The sequence below is a fragment of the Petaurus breviceps genome, unplaced genomic scaffold (assembly GCF_028583685.1).
Source record: "Petaurus breviceps papuanus isolate PSGF00001 unplaced genomic scaffold, PetGlider_PUasm1.0 207, whole genome shotgun sequence".
NCBI classification, from domain to species: domain Eukaryota; kingdom Metazoa; phylum Chordata; class Mammalia; order Diprotodontia; family Petauridae; genus Petaurus; species Petaurus breviceps.
In genome coordinates this window covers 24,714,133-24,734,186 of record NW_027185850.1, presented here as the reverse complement: position 1 = coordinate 24,734,186, position 20,054 = coordinate 24,714,133, and the positions used below count along the sequence as shown (strand labels likewise).

General features: G+C 48.1%; 1 protein-coding gene across 2 annotated transcripts in view; it reads right to left on the bottom strand.

Moving 5' to 3' along the window:
- The window catches only part of LOC138164991 (epidermal growth factor receptor substrate 15-like), a 127,606-nt gene that overhangs the window by 80,269 nt on the left and 27,283 nt on the right, over positions 1-20,054 (bottom strand). Inside the window, exons 2-4 of one of the 2 annotated variants that reach the window (XM_069093023.1) lie at positions 17,853-17,894; positions 5,721-5,810; positions 3,974-4,021 (exon numbers count right to left, since the gene is read on the bottom strand). In XM_069093023.1, coding sequence (XP_068949124.1) covers positions 3,974-4,021; positions 5,721-5,810; positions 17,853-17,894 — 180 coding nt within the window. The remainder of the gene's footprint in view (positions 1-3,973; positions 4,022-5,720; positions 5,811-17,852; positions 17,895-20,054) is intronic. The other variant, XM_069093024.1, reaches the window with a different exon arrangement.

The window sequence follows — 20,054 nt, the reverse complement described above, 5'->3', positions numbered from 1 at the left end:
TTGTCCTCAATCTCCGACAGTGGTCCAGCCAGCACTGATGCCAGTTCTAAGGACCTAGGGACACGCTCAGTAAGGGCCACAAGGAGCAGGAATGGCACGAGAGATGTGGTTAAGTGCTTTACTAAAATCTGGGGCCAGAAGATCAGGGCTTAAACCCAAGTCTTTACTGTACTTCAGTGAAACAGGACAAATTACTCTCCAGGCTGGTTTTTTGTTCTGTTTGTTTAGGAGGCAGTTGGGGTTAAGTGACTTGCCCAGGGTCACACCTAATAAGTGTCTGAGCCCAGATTTTAACTCAGGTCCTCTTGACCTGTGCCCTAGCCACAACACCACCCAGCTGCCACAACCCTGGTTTTTCATCTGTAAAACACAGGGGCAAGACTGTATGGCACATAAGCCCCTTCAGGCTCTAAGCCCTTTGACTGGATGACCTCTCATAACTTGTTTTCTCATCTGTAAAATGGAGCTAGTACTACCTGGCACTACCCACTGCACTGATAAAGAGAACACACTCAAAGCCTTCTGACAGCAGAGAAGTGTGAGCTATTATTAGACACGCACAGGGCTCAGGCAAAAGAGAAAACAAGACAAGCATCTAACCGCCTGCTTTCTCATCTTTATCTGGTCACCAACTGCTGATCTGCCCACGGGCAGAACGATAGTGAACGAGATTCACATTAATGAGCCTGGGCTGGTCACAACAAGCCCTGCCACAAAGCTTGCCACCAGCCAACAAGAGGAAGGAGCCAGGGAACACTGTCAGCTCAGCATCAAGAAAGCCTTCCTGACCCCGGGAGCTGTCCCAAAGGAGCCTGGGAAAGAGGGAGCTGCCCACATCTGGCAGAGTTCTTGGGCACATATGGATGCCTCAACTGTCCTCTGAGGTCAGAGATAGTGGGAATGACCATGTCCGCTGCACGTGACGGTGCCACGAGCTGGAGAGCTGCCCACTCTAACACAACACTTGGGTGAGCTTTCACCACACGTGGTCAGAGATGGTTGACTAACACTTAAGCTAGTGAATAAAAGCCATCTTCACCCCCACCCCACCCCCCATCTCTCACAATTACATGCCCTGATAGGGCTGGTATGAGGTGGACAGCGTAAGGATTAATACCCTTACTAACAAATGAGGAAACTGAGGCTCCAGGGAGCGATTCCCAGGTGTCCGTTGGCCACGGCCAGACCCTGAGCCCACTGGCCCTGATCGCGGCTCTGAGTAGTTCTTCCTGCCACACCATGTGGTATAGAAGAGCCAGGTTACACCCTGAGGCTGAGCCATGTTCATCTTTGATCCAGGGAGGGCAGGACAGGGAGGACACATGCATGGGGAAAATGGGCCAGGGGCACGAAACCAAGGATCTTCTTGGCAGGGCATCAAACTGAACCTCCCCACCCTCGGATGCCTATCTTCCAGGCCTAACCTGATACCAGAATCCTAAGCACAGGTGGGGTTTCTGTGTGTGATGTCATCAGGCAGGGAATGTCCCAGAGCAGACACACCTTTCTTTCCAGCCCAGCAGGCCACCATGAGGAACACATGGCCTGACTTCTCAGGGCTGCTGGAACAAGAAGCTTTGGTGCTAGAGAGACCGAGAGCCGGTGCCAGCCCCAAAGCACCTGGAGCATGCTGACTGCCCCTGGCCTTTCTAACAGTTTCAGTTACATCATTTAATTCCTTAGCATTGAGTACAGAAACTCCCTTTCAGAAAACAGACGTATCTAAAATGTGGCTAAGTAAATAACCAAACTAAGGGGGACTGGAGTCTATGCCCACAACCCAGTGCCCCAACCCCCACATAACACAGCGGAGCAGCCCCGGCCATCCCCGTCATCACAGAAGCAGAGACCCACTACCTGGGGGTAGCCCTGCCTTACTCACATCCCAAACTGCCTCCCTGTCACTTCTGCCTGGGGGGCTGGAGTTCCACCCACTTCAGCACAGCAGAACAAGACCTCTCCCCTCCGAGAGCTCCTTGGCCATTAACTGGCAGGCTGGCACAAAGGAAGAATTCTGGATACTTGTTTGCTGATCCCTCTTTCCCTGATGGTCAGCCTTTGGACTGCGGTTGGTGTGGGAGTGGCACAGGCTGGTTAAGCCTGGCAGGCTGCTAGGGACAGGGGAAAAAGCACTGTGGGGTCTGAAGATACAAGTTCAAATCCTATCTGTGACACTTAGTCAAGAAGCAGTCCATCAACACTTATTAAGTACCTACTATGTGTAAGGGATTATGTAAAACCATTAGGATATCAAAAAGGCAAAAGATGGTCCCTGCCCTCACACTCTAATGGAGGAGATAACAACCAAATAAAGCTACAAACAAGCTAAAGACAGAATAAATAAGAAATTAAGAGAAGAAAGGGATAGAATTAAGAGTTAGAAAAGGCATCCTACAGTGGATGGGATTTTAGCTGGGACTTTCAATGAAGGGTGGGGGAGTGCGCTCCACCATACCACAATGGTCCTGGGGACCCTCAGGGATAGCAGCTCATAGCAAATGTCAAACATGGGCCTTGCACCAGGCATCCTCAGACACTCAAACACCCAGTAGGACCAATGTGCAGACCACTGCTCCCAGCTTTAGAGCGATACTGGCCTGTCTGCAGTGAGCTTTACCCTCTAAGCTAGAAAACCAGGAGAAGTTGGAGGTCTGAATAACTGAAGCAGCTCCAGGTAGGGCAATGGGCCGGTGGCAAGAAGACCTGTGTTCAAATCTGGCCTCAGACACTTCCTAGCTGTGTGACCCTGGGTAAGTCACCTAATGGCTGCCTCAGTTTCCTCAGCTGTAAAACAGAGATAATAAGAACAGCTACTTCACAGCTTTGTGAGAAGCAAAGGAGATAATTATTTGTAAAGCACTTAATGCATGTAAATGATAGCTCCCTTGTTCCCTTCTCCTTCTGAGAAGCCCAAGCTCAAACTCAATGAACTTCACTGGATGTGAGCTCATGAAACATCTCGTGAATCAACAAGAGACAAACAGATTCACACAGCTATGGGTGTGTACAGATACGTCACAGCACAGATCTATGGGTCTGTGATCCTCTAACTTTAGGTGCTGCTCTGAAAGTACCCAAAAACAGAAGGAGAAGTTCCAACCCCCAGAACTCCATGGGAACCCACTCCCAGGCCTCTGCTCTCTTCCCCAAAGGAGTGGGAAGGACGGAGGCTGTCCACCTGCTTTGGGATGCCCAGCACATGGGACAGTGCCTGGAACCTGGAGGGCATTTAGATAAATCCTTGGGAAAGTGAAATTCAGGAGACTTGGCTGCTCCAGTGTTTAATGTTGGGAAACAGTTCATTTCAAGTGTTTTCTTTTCACAAGTACCCATTAGAAAAGCACTGGCTACTTTTTCAGTTTTATTTCCCACGTCTCCCCTCCGCAAGTTGCCTGGCCTGAAGGCTGATCTCCCCAGCCAATGTTCCAGCTCCTGCCTCCAGGCCTTTGCATCCATTTGTCCCGTGTATGAGAGGCGCTCAGTGCCCTGCTCTCCTGGGCATCCTTCCAAGGATGGCTCAGGTATCCCTTCTCTCCTTCCTGAAATGACTTGATGTGTACTTCTCTGCACACACATGACAGCTCCCAACAGATGGATGCTGCATGAGGGCAGGGAGTCTGTTCTTTCTTTGAATGCCCAGACCCTGCCACTGGTAATTTCATCCATTCAGGGAACTCTCAGTATAGAAACCACCTTCCTTTGACAGTTCACCTCTTAGTATGTCAGAGAGTTGCATGGGGCCCCAAGAGGCTAAGGCACACAGGAACACCCAGCCAGCATCCATCGATGGCAGGGCTTGAAAACAGGCCCCTTCATGCACCACCCCATGGAACTTGGAGGTTGGGGTTTAGGCGTTTACTACTTGTTGAAGTGAATTCAATTGACAAGTAGCTGAGGATTTAACCACAAAACAAAAGACCAATATGAGCTCTCTCATAAGTACGGTTCTCTGAAGTTTCAGAAAACTTCTCACCTGCTTGTTCAGGTTGCCTTTGCCATCTGTATCTGCCAAGTCCCAGATCTGTATTCAAAAACAAAAACAAAGGACACATGTCATCCCTCAAGTGCTGCAGATACTCATGCCCTCGTCAGGTTTGCCCATGCTTCCTATCTGTCTGCCCAAACTGTGTGCTGTGGGGTAGACACACCCAAAAACCCCCAAATCTCCTCCAGCTCATGGACTCCAATTTTTATGAGGAAGGTTTCAGTGTTTTCCTATAAGTCAAGGATAGTTGCCCTATTACTGCTGTCAGGACCTTCCAGCATCTTGGAGAGCTCAAACCCAAAGGAAGCAGCCATCTTTACTGACCTTACTTTCCCAAGGACTAGGCCCCATTAATTCGGTTTTCTTCTCATCTTCCAAGGATGAGAACAGGGGACAAAGTCCAAGAGCAGAGGAGCAGTGATCTCCTCTCTGCTCCCTGAGGTCAGCACTTCCGAGCTCCACTAGGCCCTTTCATAGATTATTTCACATGCTGTGCTGTTTACCACTGATGCCTAGCAGACTTAGAGCTCTCTGAGGGCAGCAGGTCCTTTGTACTTTCCCCACACCTACACAGTCCTGTACCAAGTCAGGTGATGAATGCTCATTCAACCGAATTATTTACATGTGCTCACCCTACACAATGTGACATATGTGTAAGGAATGGCTGCCTGCTTATTTTGTGGTGGCAAAGAAGTGGAAGTTGAGGGGATGCCCCTCAATTGGGAAATGGCTGAACGAGCTGTGGTCTACGACTATGATGGAATACTACTGTGCTGTAAGAGATGAAAAACAGGATGGCTTCAGAAAAACCTGGGAAGACTTATATGCACTGATACTGAGTGAAGTGAGCAGAACCAGAACACTCTCCACAGCGACAGCAATGATCAGCAACTGTGAATGACCCGGTTACTCTGATCACGACACAAAAATGCCGTCCTCCTCTAGAGAGAGCTGACGGACTCTGCATGCGCGCAGACTGAAGCCGACTGCTTTCACTTGCCTTCTATCTCCTGCTTTTTGGTGTGCCTCTTCTTTTGCAACATGGCAAATATGGAGCTATGCTTTTTGTGACTTTACAAAAGTATAATCAGTATCATATTGCTTGACTTCTCAAGGGGTGGAATGGAGGGAATTTGGAATCCAAATTTTTAAAAATGAATGTTAAAAATTTTTTACATGTAATTGAGAAATAGTTACTGAAACAAATAAAAAATATATTTAAAAAAGAAATAGCTGATGAGCAAATTAAGGTAGCATTCATTACAATTACATTACAATCCTGCTGGGCCTCTCCCTGAGGGAGACACCATCCTTCACTGACCCAAGGCCCTCGGTTTCACCAAGCTCCCAGTTACAGGTGAGATGTATGTGAAGAGTTGAAGCTGAGTGAGAAGCTGGAGGAGGAGAGAAGGTCCCGATCGGCTTGGGAGTGGGGGGAGGGCAGGAATTCCAAAGACACAAGTGGGGGACACATTCCACAAACAGTGTGAGTGCACCAAAAAACTCTGACTGGCAGCTAGGCTGTGAGCTGGATTTCAAAGCCTGAAAAGCTGCCGACTTGGGGTGGGAACCACCCCCCCCAGGTGTCTCTGCTACAGAGCACTCAGGTCTAAGCCTCGGCTCTGCTGTCCAGGTATCTGAGGCAGGCTCCATTTCATTCTAAAGGACTGAGAGCCACCCCACCAAAGGGACAGGGGCAGGGACAGAAATCTAATAACTGGCCAAGTTGTCCTACCTTTCCAAGGATCAAGTCTGGAAGACCGGATTTCTTCAGAAAAGCTGCAGCATCAGACGCCAGCACCCTCCCAACATTGCTTGAGTCTACCTGAAAGGAGACAAACAAACGTGAGCTGCACGTGAAGCAAGCATAGGCAGGGGATCTGCATGGGCCTTGAGCTGGGGTCCAAAGTACATTCCTTCCCAGGTACCTGCAGATACAGTTGGATGGGGAGAAGGAGCTGCCACTGACAAACAGGGAAACTGAGGAGCCAGAGAAGGAAAGTGCCTTAGGATCCTAGCATTTACATCTGAAGGAGCCAAAATGGGCCACCAGGGTCTACCCCATTACCTGACAGATGGGTAAACTGATGCTCAGAGAGATTAATGTCTATGGTCTCCCCAGGAGCCATACAGGAAAGGCCATGGAAGATGGCGATGTCTTCAGTCACACTGCTCATCCTCTCCAGCTGATCGCAAAGAGGCTCTACCTTGTCTACCCCCAGAATAAAACACAAGCCTGGGGAGGTGGCCGAGGAGGGGAAAGGACAGCCAGACCTCACCTACCTCAGCATGGTACTACTGTGCTACTGGGAAGACAGTTAAGGGGGAAACAGAATCGTTGGCTGCCCTGCTGCAGAATGCTGGCTCCCAAGGAGCTCACAGACAACTAAAGAACTTAAGAGATATTTCTCACAGAATTGTTCTTCTAAGACTCCCTAAGAGGTGGCTGGTGGCACAATGGCACAATGGCTAAACAAGTGGCACAATGGCTAAAGAGCTGGGCCTGTCAGGAAGACTTGAGTTCAAATTCAGTCTCAAATTCAGTTCCTAGCTGTATGACCCTGGGTAAGTCACAATTTCTGTTTGCCTCAGTTTCCTCAACTGTAAAATGGGGATAATAATAGCACCTCCCTCTCAGGGCTGTCATGAGAATCAAATGAGATCATATTTGAAAAAAGCACTGAGAACAGTGCTTGGTACAGAACAGTCACTTAATACATATTCCCTTCCCTTCCCTCCTTCACCCCCATCTTATACTTGAGAATGTGGCTTATTTTAACCCAAGTATATAACGATATTTATCCCTAATAAATTTCATCCCAGAGTCAGTCCATCATTCTGCCATAAAAACGTTCAGGGGATCCTGTTAGCCAAAACATTAGCTCTCCTCGGCTTTGTGTCCTCCACAAATTGGATAAGCAGCCATTTATAACACAAGCTTGGACCCTGAGCCCAAGCACCCAGGAATACTAGTGTCCTGCTTCTCCCTCCCCCACCCCAGCCAGGCCCCCAAAGCCATGATCAAGGGAAGTGACCCAAAAGAGACAAAGAGGCTGCCAACTCGACTCTATACCCAAAGGAAATTCCTTCCCTAGGTCAAGAAAATGACATTTATCAAGATGGATGACAAGCGGCCCTTCGGGTGGTCCTAAGAGATGGCTCTAGGACTCTAAGGTGGGCATTTCCTCACAGCTGTACAACTACAGGCTCTTGTCTTCCAACAACACTCTTGAGCTAGAAAGTAGGGCTGTTGTCCTGTTTTACAGATGAGAGAAATGAGGCTGTGTTACCTTGGTCAGGTCACAATCTGAGTCAGAATTCCCATTATCTATAAAAGTAAGCTTTCCCTTATACTTACAGCTTATATTTTAAAGCATTCTTCATTTGGAAGTTATTATTAAGTGACTTGACCAAGGTAACAAAGCTAATAAAGAGAAGGGCAGGGATTGCAATCCAGTTCTTTGGACCAGAAATCTGGTAGATGTATTATGCAGAAATAAAGGAACTGCTAGTTGATAGCACTTCAAGGTGGCACTTACAAGAAAATTCAGCCACAGAGGCAATGTTGACCTTGTAGGTAACACCAGAACCATGACTGGAATAAGGACTTACTCAAAAGGAACCAGAAAGAAATGAGGTAGGGGGATGGCAGAGGAGCAACAGTATAAAATTAAGAAAATATATTACTCTTGTGAAGCAGCGAGTGGGAGGGGCAGGCATGGGGAAGGACATCTGGGTGAAGATCATCAGAAAGAGAGATAGAAGTCTTACTGTCATAGGAATGGAGAGAAGAAGTTGCTGGAAATCACAGATCCCAAGGCTGGCACCAAGGTGTGGCAAAGGAGGGCTGGATGTCTCAGTTACCTGGGTGACTGCTGGGGCACACTCCCTCCCTCCCTCCCTTGTTCATTTGCTTTCTCTCCTGCCCAACCCAGACATCTGAGGAAATCAAGGTTAGTGTTCATGTCCTTCCCCAGAAGGTGGAGGAACCCACAGGAGAATCAAAATTCCACACCCAATGGTCACCAACAAGGAGGAACTGGTTGATGAAGTAAAAACAACAGGAACCTTGTTGGGAAGAAACCATTCTATTTTAGAAATGGTGACAGAGAAAGGACATGCATCCACGCTCTCATCACATTTCAAAGGGTTCAGAAAAAGGACAAAACCTCTGGGACTCAAATTCTACAGGGCAATTAAGCCCAAGAAAGATAAGGAAACTCCAAAAATAAAATCCTTGAGATGGAAAAAGAAAAAATTCTGATGAGTAAAAGAAGTCGTCTAAAGATAGAAGTGGATAAATTTCAGAAAGTTCCACACAAAAAAACACAAGGGCTGGTAATAGGCAGTGAATTCAAAACCAGTATATGAGGCACACAGCAAAGCTCCAGAGAACAACCAGCCTCACCTTAATACCTGCTCCCTTCCATCTACTCTGCCAGCTAAGGAGACAAGTCTTCAAAGGAGAGTAGAGGGAGCTAAGGGGAAATTATAAAGCGTTTGCCTGGAGGCCAAGAAGATCTGGATTCAGATCCTGTCCCTAACACTCACTGAAAGCTGTGTGACCCCAAGAAAGTCACTTGAAGGCTCTAAGATCCCAGTTCTCTCATTTGCCAAACAGGGATAATAACCTCTAATCTCTACCACACACAGAGGTGAGGTTCAAATGAGACTGTTATTGTCACTCAGTAAACCTTGCCACAGTACCAAGAGTTAACTATCATCCTCCTCCTCATGGTTAGGAAGTAGGGTGACAGTAAGAGAATCCCCAGCAACCTAGGTCAGAAAACACAGGGAGACCCAACTGCTGAGCCACCATGTGACCTAAGAAAGGTCAGGAAGGTCAGGACAAGTCCTGCAGGGTAAATGTCGGCTCGAAGGCAAAACACCAAAAGGAAGGCAAAGAGACTCTAGTCTAGATCAGTGAGTGTGACCTACCATGTCCAGCAAAATTCTAGAGCCCAGACTAAGGTGATCAGCAGGGAACACCTTGAACAGGAAGAAGTGACTAGTGGAAGGCAACCCCAGGTCCTCCTGGCATGATGGCCAAGGAGGAGGAGGCTTCCACAGGCACCATCACTGGGCTATTTGTGTTTTCTCTCTCACAAAGGAGGGTTTGATGCCAAGGGACTGGGAGGGGGGAAGCTGTAATAAAACTTAATTTACAGAAAGGAGGGGAAAGGAAGCAGGGGTCACAAAGAAGCCTCATGGTCCTGCCAGGGGGAGTGGGATGCTGCCCAAGATGCTGGACACCATCACTGTCAGCAAGTACTGTAGTCTGTGATGAGGAGGGCTTGGGTGGGGGCGGAAAATGTCAGGAAATTATTGCGGGATTAAGAAACCAAAGGCATCAAGAAGAGAAAGAGAGAGGAAGCATGGCCTCTAGAAAGAGCTGCGCAAGGGAGATTCACGGTTGTGCAATATTCTTCCAGCCTTCTTTGTCAGACACTTTGGACATGGAAAAGCTCTAGTTGATGACTGTCAAGTTCATAATAAAAAAAAAAAAATTAAGGGGAAGAGAAAGAGGGAAACAGACAAGCCCATGTCAGACAAACACGTTCCCTTTTCTACAGTTAGCAGACTGATAGACCTAGGAAATGGTGCTGGTACAGTTAGCCCAGATTTCATTTCAGCCGAACGTGTGGCAGGGCATGGCACACACATCAGAGGAGAGGCGTGGGCTGAAGATAGCACAGGGAAGCAGATTCCAAAGTGGCCAAACAGCGGGACCATCCAGTGCAGTCACCAATGACTCTACGCTGGCAGTGACTTTCAGCAAGTAGCGTAACTGCTCAGGGCCTCAATTTCCTCATCTATAGCGTGTAGGGTCTCCTCTGGCCTTAGCCAATGACTCCATGCCCCTTAGATCAGAACAGGGGAACTTTCACTTTACAGAACACCAAAAAGGAGCCTTGGGATGCTCTGGGGTAAGACCCCAAGGGGTGGGCCTCCACGGAGAGGCCACGAGGGAGCCCTCTACCCACATCTCTGTTACAGTTCAATGCAATCCCAGAGTTGGGAAAGGTGTCTTCCACACAATATCCATTGCTCACAGACAACTGCCCCAATGATCCATAAAAGAAAAACAAGAGAATGAACAATCCTGTCGTCTGGAGGATGGTCAGTCACTGACGTCAGCAGACCAGGGCAGCTGCTGCTGAGGCTCCATGAACTGGACCCAAGCTGAACAAGGAGAGCGGGGCAGCAGACGACATGTGGGCCCCTCTAGTGTGCAAGCCCAGGCTGCTCCCTGGTATAGATGGTAGAGAAGTCTGCAGAGGGTGGACCTAAAGTCAGGAAGACCTGAGTTCAAATCTGCCCTCATGCACTGACTAGTCATGTGACCCTGCTCACCTCACTTCCCTCAGCTGTAAAATGGGGATAAGAACAGCACCTCCTGCTCTCAGGAATGTCGCAGGGATCAAATGACACAGTAACTGTAGGGCCCTCAGCACAGTGCCTGGCACACAGTCACCACTAGACAAGTGTCTGCTGTGTGCGTGCTCTCCATTCTCGAGGAGGACTGTGGCATCAGGAAACAGGGACATGGATCTGAGGGAGGCAGGGCCGTGCAAGGGCCCCAGAGCCATCTGGGTCCAGGGACCAGACACGCATCAGGACAGACCCAGGATGCAGTGGGAGGACCTGGCCCTTCTAGGCTAAGGCCTTTTCAGGTGCTCACGTAGAGTGATGTAACACCCACTCAGAGAACAGGCCTCTTTAAGAAGGGAGTCAAGGAGGCAGCTAGGTGGTGAAGAGAATAGAGCACCGGCCCTGGAGTCAGGAGGACCTGAGTTCAAATTAGGCGTCAGACACTTAGCACACTTACTATCTGTGTGACCTTGGGCAAGTCACTTAACCCCCATTGCCTCTCCTTCCCCTCTCCAAAAAAAAAAACAAAAAGAAGTGAGTGAAGAGATGGCCCCTTTTAAAAGAAATGTTTCTAGATGTGAGAGATGAACTCTCAGTGGTATCTGAAAGATCACAGAGACATCAAAAGAGAAGGGCAAGTATTCAAAAAGGGGGGAAATGAACAGAGACTGAAAAACAAAGGTCAGCAAGCTTACAAGAGAGCGATAAAAGAGAGGACTGGAGATTTATGGAGACAGGGTGACAATGATGACCAAGTCCTAGCATGATTCAGTCAGAGGCAGGTTGTGCTAGCCTGACCCCATTTCCTTTTCGGAACAGAATGCTGTTAGTAGAGGAGAAGTCTTCAGATTTGGTTTGCCTAGATTTTAGCAAAGGTTTGGCTAAAATATCTCCATCCGTTCTTGTGGAGGAGATGGAGACACAGGAGATTGGACACTAACCTCACCAGATGAATTCAGAATAGGGGGAGAGCCAGACTCTGAGGGCAAAGCTGCCCAAGGTGTAAGGTCAATGTGGCACGAGGGCCCTGATGGACGGGCCCAAGGAGATGCCATTTTGATAAAGGCATAGGTGTCACAAAGCTGAAAGCAACAGCCCACAAAGAGAGTGACAGGCCCCAAAAGGACCCAACAAGCCGGAATATAGAGTTGAGTGTAAGACAAAATTCAATAAGGATAACTGTAACATTATGCACTTGAGTACAAAAAATTAGGCTCTAGAGTGAAGGATCTGAGTTCAAATTCTGGCTCTGATATTTCTTACTTATGAAGCCTCAAGCAGTCACCTGATCTCTCTTCCAACTCGAGAGTCAGGATTCCATGATCCTATGATCACAGAATGAACTTCACAAATATAAGATGGGGGAGATCTGGTTTTAGATGGTAAACTATTCTGAAAAAGATCCGGGGGTCTTCATAGACTGCAAGCTCAATGTGAGACAGCAGTGGGATGTGGAAGCCAGAAAAGTTAATGCCCACCCTAAGCTGCATGAAGCAGGGAGGGAGGGCTGGCCCCAGGGTCCTCTGTACTGGTCAGGAACGATTGTGGAGGGCTGTGCTCAGTTCCTGATGCCCCAGTTTCAGAAGTCTGGTAATAAGCTGAAGCCCATTGAGAAAAAGGAGGAAACCAGGAAGGTAAGGAGCCTTGAGTCCATGACATATGGGAGAAGTTTAGGGATGGCAAAGACATGGCTGGGGGATGTGAGGAGAGCAGAAGGATGAAGGAGGATCACAGTGACTGCCTCCATGTACCTGGAGGGCCACCACTGACAGAGTCCTGTGGGAGCCACAGCCTCTACGACATCCACTTTTCGAGTGACCCAAATGACAAAGTGATGCCATGTGGAGGGAAGGAAGCTGCAGCACCAATCCCAAAAAGGACCAATGCTCAAGAAACAGCAAGAAGGACGTCACTGAGGGAAGGCCCAAGCAGATGTTTAGACATACAGTGAGAACCCATTCTTCACCCTGCAAGAAGAGCCAATTCTTCACCACAAACAGGATTTTAGACTCTGGTAGTTGGCCTATCAGAACCTTTGGCTTCCAGAACATTTCCTGACCTAAAAGAAGCTGGCTGGGGGCTGGAGGGAGCCTTCTTTTAAAAACTGGCAGCAAAACCCTTTGCCATCCAGCAATGAACAAAAGGACTGAGAAGAGCCAAAGACTGGCAAACGCGGGCAGCACACACCACCCTGTAGCTGGCTCGCTGCACAAAAAGGCAACTGCTGAGTGGCCATGGACATGGAGACAAGGCCAAGCTTTCACAGGAAAAGCCAGGGGCGTGAGAAAAGCCGCAGGAGACACAGGAGACAAGTGGCAGAGACATGGTGCTCCCCAGCACAGCACACAACAAGCCCTCAGACAGCAGGAGACGTGGTCAGGAAGAGCCTCAAGATGGCCCAGAGACACTCGGTGCTGGAGCTGGCCCTCACAGGCAGGCAAGGGCTCCCCATGAGGGGAAGGAAGGCAGAGCTGGCCACCACCAGGCACAGTCTCCTGGGAAGGCCTGGGCAAAGCCAACGTCCAGACCTGCCTCTCCAGTTTAATCAGAAAATGTTTAGGAAGCACCAACCAGGCACAGGCAATGTGCTGGGCACAGGGAAAAGAGACAGCAGGGAGGCAATCACAGGACCTCAAGGTGCTGACACTCTAGCAGGGGAAACAGCATGCATATGTGCACCTATAAGCACAGGCATTACATAAAGAAAACGAATGCAAGGCAGTTTGGGAAGGAAAGGCAGCAGCAGCAGGGGGGGGGGGGGGGGGGGGGGGGGGGGGTTAAGCCACAAAAGGCTTCACATAAAAGTTGGTGCTGGAGCTGAGTCATGGAGAAAAGCAGCGATTTCAAGGGTAAGGAGGAAGAGCATTGTGGGTACCTGGGACAGAGACAGGAGAGGGCCCGTCCTGTGGCTGGAGGGAAGCAATATACAACAGTAGTGGAAAGGGAGGAGGGGCCAGGCTTATGTCCACCAGAGGCATTGATACTCACTCCCAGAGTAACAGGGAATACTGAGGGAAGACACAGGGTCATACTGTTCATAAAGAAGATTACCCTGACAGCTAGAAGGGGAGGAGACAAGAGGCAGGAAGCCTACTGCAACAGGCCAGGAAAGGGGGAATGCGGACTGCTGGCCTGCTCAGGAAGGACTGTGGAGGGATGTGTCCAGTTCCAGATTCCCCAGTTTCAGAAGTCTGGTGATAAGCTGGAGATCATCGAGAAGAAGGAGAAAACCAGGAAGGTAAGGAGCCTTGGGTCCATGGGACGTGGGAGAAGAGAAAAGGGGAGGGAAGACAAAGGTGCAGGACCAAGAACACCAGAGCTGATTGGCTCCAGGAGGCAAAGAACAAGGAGCGGCATCTCATTCCCCCCACAATGAGGACTGCTAAGGGTGCGTTTCCCACTGGCCTGCTCTCTTCCACTTACCCCTCCTCAAGAGATGGCTTTGCTTCCAACCCCTGCATGTCCCTGCACCTGCTACCACTTTCTGCACCCAATCATGTGCATATGAATCCTCTTTCCTCCCTGAGCGAGTGTGGATGAGAGTGAGGTCTCGGGCTGCCCACTTTCCCACATCTTCCCCTCCATCACACAAACTCCTCCTTGCGTAGACCCCTGAAGTGAGCTAATGTTTTACATTCTTCCTCCCCCTTTCCCGTCTCCCAGTCCATCCTTCTTTCTCACCCTTCCATTCTTCTTTTGAGATGATCTCAGCATAACAGAATCACACTTGCGCCCTCTGTCAATGCAGACACCATTCCAACATGTATCACCTCCCCACATAGGGATGTAAACAGTTTAATCATGTTTAATCCCTTGTGATTCCTCATTCAGATTTACCTTTTAATGTTTGAGTCTTCTGGTTGCATGCCAAATTTTCTATACAGTTCTGTCTGGTCTTTTCATCAAGAATGCTTGAAAATCCTTTATTTCATTGTTATTTCATTATTCCCTCCACCCCCACCCCCACCCCCCACAGGATTACACTGTTACACTGGGTAAATTATTCTTCTTTTATTTTTTCTTTTTTTGGAGGTAATCGGGGATAAGTGACTTGCACAGGGTCACACAGCTAGTAAGTATCTGAGGTAGGATTTGAACCCAGATCCTCCTGACTCCACTACTCTCTGCACTATGGCAATGCCAGCTACTCCTGGGTAGGTTCTTCTTGTTTGTAATCCTAGCTCTTACTTCCCAGAACTTCCTATCTCGAGCCCTCTGCTCCTTTATGATGGTAGCTGATAAATCTCATGTAATCCTGACTCTGGCTCCACAGAATTTGAATGGCTTTCTGGCTGCTTGAAATTATTTTTCCCTTGATCTGGGAGTTCAGTACTTTGGCTATAATATTCCTGGCAGTTTATATATTGGAGATTTCTTTCAGGAGCTGACCAGTGGATTCTTCCCATTTCTACTTTGAGATATCTGGGCCATCTTCCGTTATATCGTGAAATATGACGCTGAAGCTCTTTTTGTTCACTGCTTTCAGTTAATCTATTGATTTTTAAATCATCTCTCCTCAATCTGTTTTTCAGGTCAGATGTTTTTCCAGTGAGACGGTTCATATTTTCTTGTCATTTCTTCCAGTCCTTTGACTTTGTTTTATTCTTTCTTTATGTCTCTCACGACTCGATGGATTTAATGGAGTCACTGGCTCCCATTTAATCCATTCTAATCTTTCAGGAGCGTTTTGTGACCCTTCTACCAAGCTTAGTTCTCTTCTCATCATTTACCTGTTTGTTCCATTTATTTTCCCAACTTACCCTTTACTGCTCTTATTTTATTTTTTTAAAAAAAATTTTGTTCTTTTAAAAAAAATCACTTTCTTTAGCCGTTCTAGGAATTCTTTTTTTTTTTTTTGAGGGGGAAGGTAGGGCAGTTGGGGTTAAGTGACTTGCCCAAGGTCACACGGCTAGTTTTTTGTGCTAATTGTCTGAGACCAAATTTGAACTCAGGTCCTCCTGACTCCAGGGCCCATACTCTATTCACTGTGCCACCTAGCGGCCCCTGTTCTGAGAATTCTTGTTGGGCTTGTGTTCAATGTGCATTTTTCTTTGAGGCTTTTTGCTCACAGACGCTTCTAGGTCATTATTTTCTTCTGTGTTTTGTGTCTTGAGTTTCCCCATTACCACAGCAGCTCTTTATTGGCAGGTTTGTTTTGTTGTTGTCATTGTCTGTTTGCTTGCTCATTTTTCTAGCCTATTTCTGACTTTGAACTTTTTTTTTGAGTTGGGCTCGACTCACTTAGACAGGTGGAAGGATGACCATCCTGAGCTTCTGTCTTTTATGTCCTGCTGCTTTCACAACTCAGTCTGGGGCCCTTTAAGTTTCTGGTATTATCTGGGAAGACAATGTTCTGGTCACTGCTCTCCTGACCTGCAAATTACTGACCTAGTTTGGAGTCTTGTTCTGTGTGTGGTTGAGTTTCTCTAGTCCTCTAGAGAGATCTGCAGGTTCAGAGCCACTAAACTGCTGGCTCCAGCCTTGGCTGTGGTCTCCTGTCCTAGCTTATTCCATTACAGGCTTAAGCATGGGGCTAAACGTTAGGACAGAGTCCCCATGGTGTTTCTGAGCTCAGACTCACACCCTTGCTCCCTACACAGGTAGGGCCCCGGTCCCTCTCCACTTCAACCACAACCACTCTTCTCTACCAGGTCTGTGACCCGGAACCGGATATTGGTGACAGAGCAGTCATACAGTACCCACACCTGTGCCCAGCACTGGGATGGGGTCCCCTGGGATCTCTTTCTACCCCTCTCTTCAGTACGCTGGCCATCCCTGGATGATGGGCTACTCTCTGCCATGACTGCCATGACCACAGACCCCTGCCACTGCTGCCTCCCAACCCAGTTTCCAGAGATAGCTGTCCTTCCGAGCTGCCCGGGGCTGGAAAAATAACTCACTGTACCCTTTTCTTGGCTTTCGCCAATCAGAATTAGACCTGGAACCCTCGTTGTTGTAGGGGAAGAGGAGAAAAAGCTAGGACAGAATTGCTATTCTTGCTCTGCCATCTTGACTCTGCATCTGAGAGTGAGGGAGGCATCAAGGATGATACCAAGGTCACAGACATGGGAGGACGGACGCATGGTGGGGCCCTACAGAGTAGTAGGTGAGTTTGGAAGAGAGGCTTCTTTCTTTTCAAGGGACCTAGAAAACTTGGTGATCCAGAATGGCTTATTCTGAAGCTGTCAGACAAGTAAGAATTTAGACAGGGAAAAGAACTATTCCTGTGATTTCACTGGTATAGGGCATTCCCAGATGACCAAACTCCCTCTTATCAATGCAGGCTACTGCCAACTCTGCCACTCGGGGCTCAAAGAACTGCCAGCATCTGTCAAAGCTTGTACATAAACCCAAGACTCCCTAGCTCGGAGGCTCCCACGATAACATGTAGCTCTCAGACAGGACTGACTTTAAGAAAAATATAACTCAATTCACAAAAATCAGACTTTCACATACTTTTTACAAAGACATCAGCTGTGTCAAGTTATGGCATCTGGTTGTTTTTTCATATTTTGGCATCTTGCCTGAAAACCAATAGACACAAAGAGGGTTCTCATCAACTGGGAATGGCTGATCAAATTATGATATGTGAATATAATGGACGTTACTGTACCATAAAAAATGACCAAAGGGATGTTTTCACCAAAAGGGTTAGAGAACTCTCATATGAACTGTTGCAGAGTGAAATGAGAGCAGTAAATAGAGCACCAGTCCTGGAGTCAGGAGGACCTGAGTTCAAATCTGGCCTCAGACTGTGCAAGTCACTCCTGACTGCCTAAAAAAAACAAGCAAAAAAACCCAAGCAGAGGGAAGGGAGAGAGAACACCAAAACTGAGGATAATCAGACCGTAAACAAAAACAACATGGAAAGGCTTTCCAATTCTGCCCAATGGCCGATCCCAAGTCATGGAGGATGCCGTTGGCCATGCACCTCCTCAGAGAAGGGAGGACCTCCTGCACAATGGCGCCCGTTTTGCAGGGCTTTGCATATTTGTTACCAAGGCTTTCTTTTTCTTGGGGGGGGGGGGGGAAAAAAGTGGAGGGATTCTAAAAAGAAAGGGAAATAGCAAAAGCATTGGCCAAAAAAAAAAGAAAAGAAGGTCAATGAAGCATGTTTAAATGAACAGATGAAAAGAGAAGGAAGTTCAAGAAAAACCAAAGATGGGGGCTCTGAATGTGACACACCAAACTTCAGATACTGTTTGTAGAAAGCAAGGCTGTATGTCATATTTTTTCTTATACTTTCTATCCACAGATGCATTTTTTAAAAGAGGTCCGGCTCTCCACAAAGAAAACTACAGGCAGATGACCGCTGATGACTGGCCAGCCGATGAGAGGCTGGCCCATCAGTACCGGGGTATCGGACAAATGCTGCATATATGGACAATGAACGGGGCCAGAATTGAATAGGAGGAAGAAACGCGGCTGGGGGCCACTGGCAAGCTGTACAGCAGTATCTCTGAAAAAAAAAAAAAGAGGAACAGAAAAATCTTACCTGTCGATAGAATTTTTCATAGACTGGGTTTCCACTTGACAACTATAAATAAAAAAAAATGTGCATTGAGATATTGCTTTTAATTCCTTATATTTTTATAATTATATACATTTTTATGATAAAAAGACATTTCACTTGCCATAATGAGGAGATAAATACATATTATTTCTCTCCCAATTCCAAGGACAAAGAAAAAAGTTCCTTTTCTTTCCAACTTTCTCTAACAGTCCCCACCATTCTTCCTTACTAGGCTGTCTCCCAGGCCTGGCAGATCTCCACACCAGCCAGGACACATCTGCTTGGCCTATAGCAATAAGGCCTATATCCTTCTGGAAGGCCCAGCTCCCTCTGGGGCTTCACTCTAGAGGTAGGCCCTGCAGGAGGCCTCCCCTGCTTCCCATGGCTCCCCCTGCCCCCAGTTAGTGCTCTCCATCACCCCCCCAAATTACGTCAGGATGATTTCATAGAGCTTCTGTATTTACCTAATAGCACTCAGGCTTGTTACTCTAGTAACAAGTCAGATCTTTAGGGCAGATTGTCCAGGGGTACTTTAGAATGGTACATGGTTCTGGGATGTGGCAGTCAGCATCTAGCTGACCACAAGTGTCCTGTACCAGGTGGGAACTGGGCAATAACGGGGCAAAGGGCATTGGGTGGAGAAGGAAAAGGCCCATGGCTCCCCTGAAGGACAACAAGGGGTGCTGGTCTGTCTTCCCGCTGGCAGGCTGGGGTTCCACAATGGAGCTCAGCTGATCCCCTGGCCTAAGACCCATCCAGGCCTCCTCCTAACACCTCCCTCTGTCCCTGCCCTCATCCTTCCAGTCCTCCCAGTTCCCAGCGAGGAGTTGTTCCGGACTCTTCACTCTCCTGGGGCTCTGTCTTACTGATTCTCCCACCAAAGTATCTTGCCACTTGGAAAGCCACTCACTACCAACCTCACAGTGCCTGGCCTCTCCCAACAGCCTCCAAGCTCCTCTTCCTAAAGCCCAAGTCTGGCCATGTTCCCATCCTGCTCTAGAGCAGCCCAGACCCAACAAGCAAACATTTCACAAATGTTCTTGCTAGTGAGAGATCAAGTAAGCAAAGACATTTCAGAAGCTGTCTGTGGCCTCTGGGATAGACTATAAAGTCTTTGGTTTGGTTCCAGGCTATCTTCCAGACAGAGCCAGGCTGGCCTAGATGTGGAATGCTCTCCCACCTCAATTCTACTTGCAGGAGATTCCAGCGTCCCTCCTTCTCAGCTCTAGGGCCAGGTCTTAGAAGAGGCCTCTCCAGATCCCTGGCCTAGCCCTACCCCTAAATGACTATATTCATATAGTTAGATTTTGTGTTTACTTAATTGGGCGCAAGCTGTTACCCACCAGAGTAGGAAGAAAGCCCTCTGAAGGCAAGGTCTGCATCCCCAGCACCCAACCAGGGCCCTGACACCAAGCAGCTACTTAATAACACCTGGAATAAATTCCATTTACTGCTCCCAGTCTAACAGTCAAGCACAAGGTTAATCCCTCCTTCAAGTGACAGCCCCAGTGCCTTCTTCTGTCCTGGGTGAACATGCCCAGGTCCTTCAATGCTACTATGGCAGCACCTCAAGGCCCTTCTTTGGCCTCTCCCTAGCTCCATGATCCTCCCTAAACGTGGAGCCCAGAACTGAACACCATCCAACCATGCTTCCCCAGCCCAGAACATCACGCTTCTTCTAAGGCAGCTGGGCAATAAGGACAGTGATGGGAACCAGAGAGGATGAGAAAGCCTAGATGGTCCAGGATCTGTGAGTCTGGGAAGAGGACTTGCCACATTCTTCACCTGCCTGGACACATGAACAGCATCCACAAGATCAAAGACTGTTTAGATCCCTAAAGGTCACACTGTGTTCTGGTCTTTTCAAAGGGCACATCTACATCCAGGCAAGGCCACTCCAGGGGCCAGAAGGCAGGCCTCCGTTAGGCTGCTTTGAGATGGATTGTCAACCACTCCTCTAGTCATTAAAGGGAGGAGGTCATGACTAGGAGACCCCAGACATACTTGGAAGAAAGAAAAGACTGAGGGAGGCTGGGTGGGCACAGTGAGTAGAGCAGGAGGACCAGAGTTCAAATCCAGCCTCAGACACTTAACACATATTAGCTGTATGACCTTGGGCAAGTCACTTAACCCCAACTGCCCTGCCTTCCCTCCTCCAAAAAGCAAAAAAAAAAAAAAAAAGAA